The sequence below is a fragment of the Diplotaxodon limnothrissa genome, linkage group LG16 (assembly GCF_057381915.1).
Source record: "Diplotaxodon limnothrissa isolate DT_005_m linkage group LG16, D_limnothrissa_male_GT1.1, whole genome shotgun sequence".
Classification (NCBI taxonomy): domain Eukaryota; kingdom Metazoa; phylum Chordata; class Actinopteri; order Cichliformes; family Cichlidae; genus Diplotaxodon; species Diplotaxodon limnothrissa.
The window spans coordinates 16,834,495-16,847,900 of record NC_140611.1 but is presented as its reverse complement, the minus strand read 5'-3'; the positions used below and the strand labels follow the sequence as shown (position 1 = coordinate 16,847,900).

Genomic DNA, 13,406 nt, shown 5'->3' with positions numbered 1-13,406 from the left:
AAAAAAAAAAAAAACCTCTTCCGAGTCCGCACTGTAACATCGCAGCGAAGCTTTAAAAGGAGCGATGCATGAAAACCTGAAAAGCCTTTGTCTCAACATCTGTGGCTTCGGTCCAGGCTGCCTGCGCCCAACAGGGGCGGGTGGGGGAGTGGAAAGCCTCATGCTAGTCTGAAGTTTGGACGGGTGGTGACAGGTACCTGGAGTCTTGCCTGACTGAGTGAGGAGTTGAGGGAAAGAGGTTCTGGGTGAGATGATGAGGAAGCATCATTCTCTCTTTCCAGGGTCATCAGGCTAATTTCTGCAAGCCCTACCCTCACGCTTGCATGTTTGCATGCGTGCGCGCGCGTGTGCCTGCGTGCGTATGTGTGTGTGTGAGAGAGAGAGCGAGGAAGAGGGGGCCTTGGCCCCTGAGAGCGCTCTGTGAGGAGACCACAGCTGTACACTCCCAGCAGCTAATTGGTCCTTATCTAGCTGTCCCATTCATCTTCATTTTTTACCAATTACTGAGCATTATCTGTGTTCTCAGTTGGGTATGGGACTTAATCCTTTTTGGTTAAGCTGGTGCTACAGCTTGCAAATTTCAAATGGAGGAAGGGTGGGTTGGTGGGTGGTGTATTTGGATGTGGGAGGGGAGGTGGGAGGGGCAAAAGTCGCAGCAAAAAACAAACTCCGAAACTTCCCATCATCCCTCACGGGCGAGAAGCAATCAATAAACAATGACATCACATGAAGGGGAAAGGGGGTGGGGAGAAAAAAATGGAAGGGATCAATTATTGGCGTTATAATTCAAGTCCTTGTTTGCAAACGTTGCAGCCGCATTGATTAGGCTGTTCTTGTTGCACTCGCCATTATTGACTTGTTAAGGCCATATTTTCTCATCATCAGTGGTTTTACCTTTTAGGGTGGGCGGGGTCATTAATTATTTAGCATGTATTTATTTTAAAGCGTGGCGAGTGAGAAAAAAAAAATCACCGTGTTTACGCCACAAACAACACAAAGTATAGTACACTGCTCATCCAGAAGGTACATCAAGACGCCGCAGTCTGGGGCAGTTAGCCTTAATTTTCTGAGATCAATGCATAACTAGACTCCTCTCTATATGGGGTCCGTGCTTGGCCATGTTGCAGAGCTGAGTGGAGTCAGGCTTGAGACCATGCACTAATTACTGGAGTGTTCACTGCTCTGTTGGATAGCATTTGTGCAATTTTGGAACATATAAGAGAGTCAGTGTGCTTTGCGATAAGCCGCTAAATAAGACATTAAGATGACAGCGCGTGTGAGTGGAGAAATGATAGTCGTCGAATGTGAGCCGAACACGGGGCTAAAATGGGTAGAGGTGACGTGCACCCGGGCGTATATTTACTGGACATACAGGCATGCGTGTCAGCACACACAGACAAAGCCACGCACACAAAAGCAGGACCCATATAGAGAGACACTGCTCTTGCACTTTGATAGGGATCTGTTTGGTCACATTCTCTGTGCCAGCTGTCAGCCCAGCTCCACTGCTGCGATTTAATTAGTCTGTTTATGTCCTTTCTAATAATAAAGCTCTCTGGGTGGAAGGACACGTCCAACTAGCTAACTACGCGCTCCAACCTGCTAGCTGCATTAGTGCTGGTGGCCCAGCGCAGCTGAATGTGGGCCATGATGGAGGATGGTGGCAACTTCCTGCACCTCTCCTCTAGAACAGTGGCCCTCAGGCTCAGATCTAGTATCACCCCCTACTCAATCCTAACCTTAACCATTAGGGGATAAAGCACATACTGACCTGATATGAGTGTCTAGGGGCAACTTCATCCATCTTCCTCTCTAGCTCTCTTGTGGGAGCCTTTGTCAGCCAAAGCTCTTTGGAGAGACTAGATTGTAGCCATAGGCTGAATGGAATTCATTTCACGAACATATCATAACACCTCTTTTTACAGCGGCAGGTTATTGTCTTGACTAATTTATGCAATTCAACATTTTATTTGGGTTTTCTCCCCATCTTCTTATATCAAGGGTCCTTCTCCAGACAAAACAGGATTTCTTTGACCTGCCAGCGTTGGGCAAACGGGGGCTAGTGGTGGTAAGTGAGCGAGACAGAGAGTGGCAGAGCAGACAGGCAGCCTTCCAGTCTGAGTGAAGAGCTTGATGGGTCTCCGTCGCTCTCTTGGGCTTTGGCCCTCACCATCTCTCTATTAGGCTGCCAGGCTCATGGGAGCCAGGTGACAGATAAGTGAAGAACGACACACACATTTTAATAGACATTTCAAAAGATAAACCTGATAATCATTTCTCTTTTTAATGAAGTCTAATGTCCTCGTTCTAATTCCGGTTGCGTCGGCTGTTAAGCATCAGCGTAACACTTGAATATGCATGATTGGGAAATTGTGAGGCGCACCGATGTAGCTACAAAACACACAAACGCAGACAACGGCAGAAATAGATTACAATAACAGGGGGAATTGATTAAACATTATTTCCGTAATGATCCATATCAAGTTCTATCATCTTTGAGTGGCAGCGGAGTTGCGGCGCTACGGAGAGGAAGAGGCGGCGGCACTCGACAAACCGTCATGGACATATTTGTTTGATTGTCTCTTGCGGTTAGCTCACAATAGCAGGAGCAGAGCTATAAAAAAACAACTGACCAGTCGAGTTGTCATCCCTCATCAACATTAGGCCTCATTCCTCATTAATTGGATAGATTAATTTGGAGCGCTTTGATGCCGGGGTGATGCATGTGTTCGGCTGTCCCCTCCTCACTATTCTCTGTCAGGTTGAATTTAGCCAGGGAAGGGGCTGACCTTTGAAAGTGAAGAGATCAACACAATTTGAAAAGACAATGTCACTTGCTGTAAATGTGATACGTGTAATAAATGACATTCAACCTTTCGGTGATGATGAGCTTTCGCAGGTCGGAGCAATGTGAAATATACGTGGTGTGTGATTGCGTTGGATGCGGAGCCGTTTTCACATGCACAGTTAAGATGGCGCAGCGTTAGAGGCTGGATATCATGCGCTCTCATTTCCCCGTGATTATGTCTAAGAGGAAACATTAGCATAGAGTAATGATATTACTGTGTGTACACAATAACAGTAATGGCAGCGCGGTGATGACAACAGCGAAATGGCGTTCTCTTTTAACTGTGATTGCACTGTAAAAATGTAGCATTGCCCGGGAAGGATTCAAAAAGCGTTTCGTGACAGAAAAGAAAGTTGGTCGTGTTCCGCAAAAGCACTTTTTCCCCCCCTTTTTCTTCTTCTTCTTCTCTCAATTATGATATGGGAACCCTCATCCAAATAGAGCTATCAGCCTTCCTGAGCCCAGACATCTTCACCATCACAAAGCCTCTCCTCTGGGACCAAGATAAAGACGGAGCGCGTGAGCAAGTTCAAACAACGTAAAGGAATTTCACAATCAGCACGCCCTTCAGAGGGTGAACAAACAAAGGAAGGCGTTTCTTGATAAATGATATTTAGAATCTCCAGACAAATAATCAAACAAATATATATCTATGTATATTTTAACATGTTGTCCTCTGCCTCAGTTAAAGTCCACACTGAACTGCATTTCAAGGAAACCTCGCGCTGACAACGGTTGAGCGTTACTGATTTTCTCTCTCGAGAGGTGCTTGTCATGGAGGAAGTGAGAGCGCAGGAGGTAGTGATGCTAATTTTGTAATTAAAACAGATGATCCGATGACCACATGCAAACCGATCCCTCCCTACCACCACCACCATCCACCCCTCAACCCCCATCCCGGCTAAATTGATATGATGGCAGAGTGGGTCGTGATTGATAACACTCGTCAATATATTTCATTTCAGGAGCCTTAGTCAAATGACAACTGGTTGTCATTGACTGAAAGCAATCTTTTTAAAAGGGGGAGCCTTTGCTAAGTATCAGATGAAAATGATTCCTCTGTCTGCTTGGGTGTCACTGTCTGTAGGAGCTTTATTGATTGGGCTTGAATATATTGCAGCCGCAGTAGTAACAGCTGCTAGTAATATCTCTCCTCTCCTTCGCTTCTCCTCTTCTGCTCGCAGCACTTTCCGTGCCACCGCTTATTGTGAGTGATCCAGCGTCGGAGCTCCTGCGCCGATTCCGCGGCGATCCTCGGAGTGACGTGTGGCAAATGTGAAGTGAGCCTGGTTCCGACCCAAATTAGTCAATGCCTCCCGTGTCCTAATGTGTCCTGAAGGCCTGGCTGTCTTGGCCAACTGCACACACACACACATACTCCCGCGCATGACTGCGTAAACTAAAACCCACCATTGTGTCGCCCGCCCCGCACGCTCTGTGTTATCAAGCACAAGGATGTTGGCATTGGTTGGTAAAGGTCATTTACTGTAATGAGATTTGCCACATGCAAGCATATGGCTTGATTATTGCCCTGTTCGTTAACATTTTCAGCAAAGAGACAAATAGACAGCTAAAATGGGAAGGGGGGGGTGGGGGGGTAGCACAGGTGGGGCGGTGGCGAAACGTGTTCAGCACCCCCCACCACCACCACCTAAAAGATAGCGAGAACTTCTTCCACAACAGATCTGTCACGGAGATGATTGATCTTCCAATTTTCATAAGGAATGCGCACTATTAGAGCCGAGGATTTAAATTATCCTATAAAAGTTGCCTGCCTTAGATTTTTATGCGCTTAATGGACAAACACCTCTGTCTGTCTCCTTGATAATTTCTACCACATGTTACACTCCAGCGGTTTGGGTTTGGAAAGCAATTATGTTACCTCATGAAAGCAGAAATGTTTTCTTATCATGTTTTCTTTCTTTTTTTTTTTTGTTACATTTCGTGATTTAGTTCATCAAAAAGTCTATGCCCACCTCAGTTGCGCGTCTTTGCCTTGGCACGTCGAGCGTATTTTGTCTGCTGATGCGTTAATAGCTTGTTATTCATCCAATCGTTACAGCTCTTGGAATGTAAAGCATTTTTCTTTCCCGCATGTGTTTATATGTTCGGCTGGCTTTGCGCCGGCGCGTAACTTTACACAATTATCCATACTGCATCATTGTCTGAGCGTGCGGCCGTGTGTTTTCATGTTTACCTCTCTTTGTTGCTGCAAGATGTATTCGTTTTATGTCCCCGTTTGCAGTGTGCGTGCGTGTGTGTAGGCATACGTGAGTGGACAGCAGGTATTTAACAAAGACAAGATGTTTGCTTTATTATCAGCATTAACTACGTAAACACAAAAAGCTTCAAAGTTTCATTCAATGACACTGAAGGGCTGTGGGTGGCTACATCAAAGCTCGAAACCTTCCCCTCTCCCCCCATTTTAATGAGAAACAGGACTCACCAGCCTTGACTGAACCTGCCATCTGTGTGTGTGTGTTTTCTTGTTTGCCTGTGTGTATATGAATGTGGGACTAGCAAGCACATGGAAGCATGCACTTGTGTAGTCTAAAGTGGCACCACAATTCTAGACGACTTATTTATGGAGGCCGTGTCTTATGTTTGATCTGATGCATACACACCCCCCCCGGTCCACCTCCTCCGTGGCAGGACTTCCTTTTCCCCCCCTTTTTTAAAAAGGGAGATTAACAGTTATAGTAAAGACGACTAGCTGATTAGTGCTATGGAGACCTCTAAATGTCTCGCCGCGTGACAGACACTTTTTCATGAGCCATTCATTTCCTTTTGGGACCAGTGTGCAAATCCTTGATACGACCACAACAAAGACTCTCCTTGTGCGCGCCACCGTCTTTACCTTTGTCGGAGAAATGCATACACAACATGGGGGCATTTTTACAAGCGCAATTAAGAGGGAAAACGGAGATTGTTTTTGCGGCGGCGAGCTGCGTATGGATTGTGCACTGAGTCAGTCCATTTAGCAGCTTTGACTGGAATGGCCCTGTTCAGTTTGACAGATCAGAAGAGGGAAGGAAAAAATATCTCAACACCATGAAAACCAAAGGCTTAGCAGTGAGCAAATCAGCCCTTTGTCTTGTTCAATTCAAATCAAAGGATAACCAGGAATGTTTGTTTGACAACAGCATTTACAATGCATTGTTCTGAAGCCCAGAGCCTCCCAAACAAAGACAGATAGGCTTTAAACAAGTCATTTAATTAGCACCGGATCCCCAGCTTTGGCTGCGCCAACCAATTATACATTCCTGAGGCATGTGCAGGTCCTATTTCACGGGAGTGAGAGGCAGATCCTCTCCAGCCCTGTCTCTTACAGTACATCTCTCCCCTTCCATTTAAGAGAAGGTAAATAGCCCAGACAGACAGCTTCATTAGCCAGCGTCTGAAGAGCGCGGGGCCGATTGTCGCTTAAATAGTGCGCTTTTACTGCAGGCCCAGCCAGCGACCTCCGATCAATTACAGCTGACATTATTGTTTGTCGGGAGCTTTTTTCCTGGACAGAGGGAGTAAAAAACGAGATCAGGCCTGAGCTTTGGCTGGAAATGTAATCTTCCCCCTCTCTTTGGTTCTTTCGCTCCACAAACAATAAATCATTCAGTTGAAGAGATAATAAAGTGCCAAGTAGGAGCTAGTTTAATTTTTGTCAGGGGAAATCTGTCCACAACAGAGTTAAGGGTAAGGGGCCCGGCTGCTTTCTCATCCCATTTTCAATGACAATGGCTTAGCTCCTCTCCTCTTATTTTTCTCCGTAGGGTTAGATGGCCAAAAAGGCTGAAGTTCTGTGTCGATGAGGATTAACTGCGGCACAAATCACCAAAATAAATCACTGCTGGCGTTTTAATCATTTTTTTAAATCGTTCAACAGTCAATCAATCCATTTTTTCCCACTTTTCTTCAAATCTTTTTTTTTAATAAGTAACAAACCTGCCATTAGCCGTGAGGTTTGATTCTGATGTAACAGGTTTTTAATCATGTTGCTACCAAGGGCTGTTTTAATTCATTCAATTCATCCTCCGCGATTCAGATCTTTGCTTATCCATGCGTGAACTCCCAAGCACTGCACGACATAATAGCTGAGCTGTTTATATTGGTATTAAGTGATTTGTAGTTTTAATGATGGTAAATAGGAGTTCACCTTTGCAAGTCCCTCAGGCTTACTTCAGGTAAATTACTCCAAATGCATTGTCTGCCCTTCAGGAAAGAGAGAGGTGGTGGTTGGGAGGGGGGCTTGTGGGAATTCACCTCTCATCAGGTCTGAACTTCTATTTCAGAGATAAACAGAAAACTGACAAATATGTTTCTAACAGTTTGCCCACTGGAATATCTTCACAATATCACAGCGATTAATGAGTCTCTTCATTCTGGTTTTTGAAAAGGACAAAAAAAGAAGCAAAAATCTCTGTTTATTGTTACCTACGTAAAAAAAGTTGTTGCAATTATTCATAGTCCTTTCATTTAAATGAGAATAAAAATCAAGAAAATGAGAAGAAATTGCATATGAATGCGATGAAAACACTCTGTCTTGTGAAAATGCCAGATTCCTTGAATAAATGCATATCCTCCTCACCTGGCTCCTTTCAGCCATAAATAAAAGGATTTGGTGCACCCTTGTTGGCCCGTGGCACATTCCCCTACAGTGGCCTGAATGGGTCTTTATGGGAGAAACATCGCTTTAGGATGGGGTGACAAGAAAGGGGCTGGACGGGCACTGAAAGCGAGACTAATACCCCCTTAGAGCAAACAGAGGTCCTGTGTTTTCGCGCCAGCCTGTCAGTCAGGTGGAGACACATCAATGAAATTCACATGCCATCAAGAGAAAGATATGACAGGGAGATAAGTGGCGGTATGTTACTAACAAAGCGCAGACCTGCGTTGTTTTAAGTGACTTTTCACCTCTTTTTCATACTTTATTGATATGGTGAAAATCTACCTTTATGTGTGTGTAGCTGCGTTTGATTGAATGGGCGTAATAGAGACACCTCAAAGGCAGAATAAGTCTCTTCACTCTGGCCCTTGAGTGGCCTTGAAAGGCTGATAGGTAGCCTAGACCTCTCAATGTTGTCCTACAGTAAGTACCCCCGCAATCAGGCCCTCTGTGGTGTTTTTTAATTGAGCTTAGCCTGCTGAGTGGTAATTGATTCAGTCTGAGCTTCAGCAGAGGCGCTGATACAAGGTGCTGCTTGGCTTCCGCCTTTCTTTAATCTCCCCTGCTTTATATTGTTTGGGAATACTTGCCACTGAGAAACTGCATGCCACCTTTCTTATGGAAATCAATGCTTCTTTTGGAAGGAGGGGAATGACAGAGAGGAGTACTTCTCATGTCCTTTCATTTTCAACCAGTGTCCTTCTCTTTAGAGGCTTCGCCATGCAGATCTCCTTGCCCTTTGGCTACTGATGTTTTGTCAAAAAAAGAAGAGTGGAGTTGTTTTGTGGATAGCTTTCTGTAGTGTGCTATCTTTTTTTCTTCCCCTCCTTTTTCTCTACACAGCTTTCTTTTTTTTCTTTTTTACCTTGAACCGGGCTGCCAAGAAAGACAGAAAAAAAAGGAGTTAAAAAAAATCTACAGAGAGGCTCGATCAGATCCAATAGTGTCTATGAGGTTTTCTTTAAAGCATTTGAGGAAAAGCATCTGAGTGGCGGAGGAATGAGACCAAACTGTTCCCAGTCACTTTTGATCCTGCCAGTTCAAAGTCCCTGTAGAGCACGGGCGGGGGGAAGGAGGGGGGTGCCACGGCTGGGGAGGGGAGGGGGATACAGACACCTAGCTTTGACCCTCTGTCTGTGCTCATGTCCTTTGAAAGTTGGCTTGTTTTCATTAAGCCATTCAGAAGTGCAGTTCAGGGCCACTATTTGACTAGCTACAACCCCCCCTCCACCGCACCCCACCCGCAGTATCTTTATTAGACTTTCTTTACATTTTCTCGCTGCTAATGTCTTCAATTTCCCCAATTAGGCGTCTACTGCCAGACAGCAATTGAATAATTTAGAACATTTGTAAGATATCTCTGATGTTGTAATGGAATAATTTGTGTGTTCGTATAGAGAAAAAAACCCTGAAAATCACATTATTGGGTGAGCTGAATGCGACCTACTCTTTTTTTTTTGTCTCATTCTCTTCTTCTCTTTGTCTCTTGGTCTGCACTGTCGGCGGCTATAATTAGCCTAAAGTCATTGCCGTACTGTAGCCTAGCGCTACTTGTTTGTCATTAGCGCGTTTAACTAGTCATTTGGGTAATGACTTTCAAGATTGCCCTTGTTTTTACCGAGATATTTTTTTATATGTAAATATTGAGAGAATTTCCATAATTTGCCCCTTTTTATTCATCATAGAATAATTGATGCATATTTATTGCAGTGTAAACTTTGGTCTTTGAATGACTGTGTGTATAGTTATCGTCCCCATTTTCTTTATTATTATTGCAGTAGTATCTATTATTAACACGTGCTGTAAAACATTTATGTGTATTGTGTTAACATGGAAAGATACCCGAGACGTGATTAATCTGAATTATTCCTTTCTTTTCCTGGCGCTTGGCTCTGTAAAGCTTTAGTGTTATTGGACACCAATTTTAAAGGGGATCTCAGTGGTGGGAATTACTGATTGCTGAATTAACACCAGCAGGTTCTGAGTTTTCAGCCAAGTTTCCCCTGTGGGTAGCTCACTCATAATATGCATCATTGAGTAACCAACGACCTCTTCCTGTGTCTCAGGCCTGGAACTCCCCTTCATGATGATGCCACACCCTCTGATCCCAGTCAGCCTGCCCCCAGCCTCTGTCACTATGGCGATGAGCCAGATGAACCACCTCAGCACCATTGCAAATATGGCCGCCGCAGCACAGGGCCAAAGTCTGCCCTCCAGAATGGTCACCTCTGTTATAAAGGTAAATTTTTAAAAGAGAAAGCAAGCAATGTCATAATAACAGCTGGCTGCTGTAAACACAGTTCCCTCTTTCTCGTGGCATAACACTCGAGCCTGCGCTGGATATTTATTTTGCATGTGTGGTTTTGTGGCTGTTGGGGTTGCAGGAACGTTTGCCGGACAGTCCCTCCCCTGCTCCTTCCTTAGAAGACCACAGGAGGCCAGGTAGTCACCCATCGTCCCACCGCAGCAGCAGTGTGTCCAGCTCCCCAGCCCACACAGAAAGCTCCTCAGACAGGATACGTACGTATTATATATTGCTTCACAACACATTTATTAACACAAATAAAGAAAAAATAAAGGAAAAAAAACCTCTAAAGGGCTTTACAGATTGTACAGATGGAAGGTTTAAGCTCCTGTCTAGCTAATAATGGTTTGTTTTTTTTTGCTGATTTTTTTATGCAGCCGCACACCACAATGGTCTCTCCATGAACCAAGCCTTGCTTGGCCTGTCACCCAACATCGCACCGGGACCTAAAGAGGGAGACCTGGCCCATGACATGAGCCATGAAGCAAAGAGGATGCACGCTGATAAAGGTGAGTCAAGTCTCAGCCCCGTTCTGTTCAGTTCTATGTATGTACTGCCGATTCATAACAACAGTTGCTTCAAGGCACTTTATATTGTACACAATTAAAAGGACAACCCCAGCAATCAGACAATCCCCCTATGAGAGGCACTTAGCAACAGTGGGAAGGAAAACCTCCCTTTTAACAGGAAGAGAGCTCCAGCAGAATTAGGATCAGGGAGGGGAAGCCATCTGCCATGACCATGGGAGACAAGACCAAACACACACTATAGTCGTACAGTAGTGCAGTAGTGACGTATAAACAGGGGAGGAGTGAAAAGAGGTGAGTGCAGCAAACTAGTCCACCAGGAGCTTGAGAGATGGTTCAACAGGAGAGGGGCCTGAGAGCTGAAGGCTCTGCCTCTCATTCTAAGATTTCTTGTTAGAAAGATTTTTTGGGAGAATGTTAGTCTACAACTACATGCTCTATAAGTGTCTGAACAACTGTTTTTCTAATATACTTTAGACTTGAAGGGCTTCAGTCCAGGCATCTGAGCAAGTGTTGTTTAGATGAGGGATATCTTGGCTATCTAGTTTTTCGTTATCAGTGTTTCTTCTAGCCTGACAGAATGTTTTGGAGGTAGGGGAGGGAACTTAGAGCTAGTGAAACATGCCCATATCTGAGGAAACAGATCAGACGAGAGAAGAGAAACTATAGTGTGTCCACAAATGACAGTAAAAGTAGTATAGTTGAAATGAGTCAAGAGCACATAAAGTAAGTAGAAACACAAAATTCTTATGTTATTTGTTGTTTGTTGGGGTTTTTTTTTTTTTACATATTTTTCAGTTTCTCAATTATGTAATTTAAATTCTCGAGAAAGCTGAACAGTTACAGTTTGAATGGCCACAATCTCGGGTATTTCAGTGTGTTTTTCAAACTTCCTGACAGACATTTTTTAAAAATTTACTTCACACAATGCAGATGCATTACTGGGGACTGAAGGAATTGCAGTGATAAGTCTGAAGAAATTTGCATGAACAGCCAGCAAAATTAAGCAATGTTTACTGATAATATTTAAAGGTGCCATCAAGTTAGTGTGGACCTGTAAATCTTCAAGTCTGATATCAGCATACATTAGAAGAACTAGCAAACTACATACATGCACATACTTACATATATGGGACTCACAGTGGGCTAGACAATGTTTATCCAAAGTTTCACCAAGATCAGTCCACTCATCCAGTAGGAGAACATTCAAATCATACATACATACAATATATAAGCAATACTTAATTATAATATAATGCCAGCGTCTTCTAGGCAAAATTACCTTCCCTTTAGCTCCATCCATTCCTATTTACTGAGATGCAACTAATTTCTATGAAACAGTGTCAACAAAAAGTGAAGAGATTCTCTGTGGATGGGCTTCATTAACACTCTTACTAAACAGACCATTCACTAGTCTCACTAATAAATGGTGAAATCTCTGTATGTGTGTGTTGTGCGGCTTTTGGTTCTTTGCATTTTTCATCAACTGTTCATCAGATTCTCTTCACACTTGGCAGGTAATTGTGGAGGTCGAGGCAGCGCCGTGTGGACTTTTAAGTCGTTGGGATGAGCGCTCCTCACATTTTGAGTAAAAGTTATTTTCTGTTAAAGTTTTACAGCAGTCAGACAGGCAGCTGGAGAACAGGCAAGACAGGCAATGGGCATTGGGCCCAAGGCCATTAGGGAACCCCTGAGGGCTGACAAACTTTACTCCACAGCAATCTCTCAAAATGTGGCAACCGCAGTGACCGCAACCTACTCCCCCTTAAACAAGCAGTTGAGGATTTGCACTGACGTTTCAATAGGAAACCTATCCAGAAGGCCTCCTTCTAGCTATGGCATCTTTAGTGAGCTGCAGGCGGAGCTCATTCTCTCACTGCAGCTCAAAACTCAATCTGTATGAAAGCTTAATTCCACACGATGTTGGGTTGTTTTTGGAATGCTTGGGATGTGCATTTTATCAGCGTAGGTAAAGTATGCAAAATAAAGCCATTAATAAAAATCAAGCTCTTGTTGCACAATCAGGCTAATGTTGGGTATTTTGCATTGAGTGAATGCATCATTAGAGCTGTCCTTTTATAAAATCAGTACTTGCATTGCTCATCTTAGCAGTAATTTAATGCTGTGACATGCATACACAACTGTGAAAAGTAAAGTTAAGTCTTTCAAGGCTATATCATATATCTGCATAGCAGTTTGAGACCAGACTTGCGGAACTGTTGCAGATCAGGTGTGTACAGTATTTTGCTGACCAAACCTTTTCCCCCTGACATGAATGACTGAAGTCACTCTGCTCACTCTGCTGCATATGCCTGTTTTAAATAGGTCATACACTAGTTTGTGTAATTTGTCAAGAGCAGCAAAAAGTTTCATAAACTCAGATTTACTTTTTGTACCAGCAGCAACATTTGCCAGCATTACAACTGTCATCGTTGCACAGATTTCTAAAGAAACTTACAATCCACAAGGGAAAAGTCTGCATGCCATTATCAAAAGAAAAGTGTTATATTTCTAGAGCTTTATGAAAAGGGCCCTAAAAGTCCATTTGAGTCCTTGAATATTGGCAATAAAATTGAGAAATGTTAAACCTTTAATTTAAAGATTGATCCTGCCCTTCATTTGTCATGATGTCAGACTGTGCTGCTGCTTCTATGGCTTCATGTCTCTGTTTAGTGCGCATTGTTGCACAGGCACATAGAAATAAGTTAACTGCACACGTGTTTTGCTTGTTGGATCTCTTTGAAAGTGTCTTTACCTGGCTTTGGACGTTTTACATTTGCAACATCATATCAGCCCCCTGTAATGCACATGCTGCGATTTAATAACACCCCTGGAGTTCTCTTAATTAACTACAAAAACATTTAATAGTGCAACTAAATGTCAGCTAGGTCTGATTTCCACACAGATTTTGCATCTCAGTTATTTTATTTAATTATTTATTTTTAGATATGATATTTGTTGCCACACATATCAATTGTTTTTAATCTTTCCTACCAAAATAAAATGCAGATTTAGCCGATTAGCCTTTACGCTATTAATTGCTTTTATAAATTCATTACGATGTTG

The 13,406-nt window shown here is 43.4% G+C and overlaps 1 protein-coding gene across 1 annotated transcript in view; it reads left to right on the top strand.

Moving 5' to 3' along the window:
• The window catches only part of dachd (dachshund d), a 90,076-nt gene that overhangs the window by 56,846 nt on the left and 19,824 nt on the right, over positions 1 to 13,406 (top strand). The window contains exons 4-6 of the mRNA XM_085373971.1: positions 9,575 to 9,747; positions 9,893 to 10,028; positions 10,191 to 10,322. Of these exons, the coding sequence (XP_085230097.1) occupies positions 9,575 to 9,747; positions 9,893 to 10,028; positions 10,191 to 10,322 (441 nt within the window). The remainder of the gene's footprint in view (positions 1 to 9,574; positions 9,748 to 9,892; positions 10,029 to 10,190; positions 10,323 to 13,406) is intronic.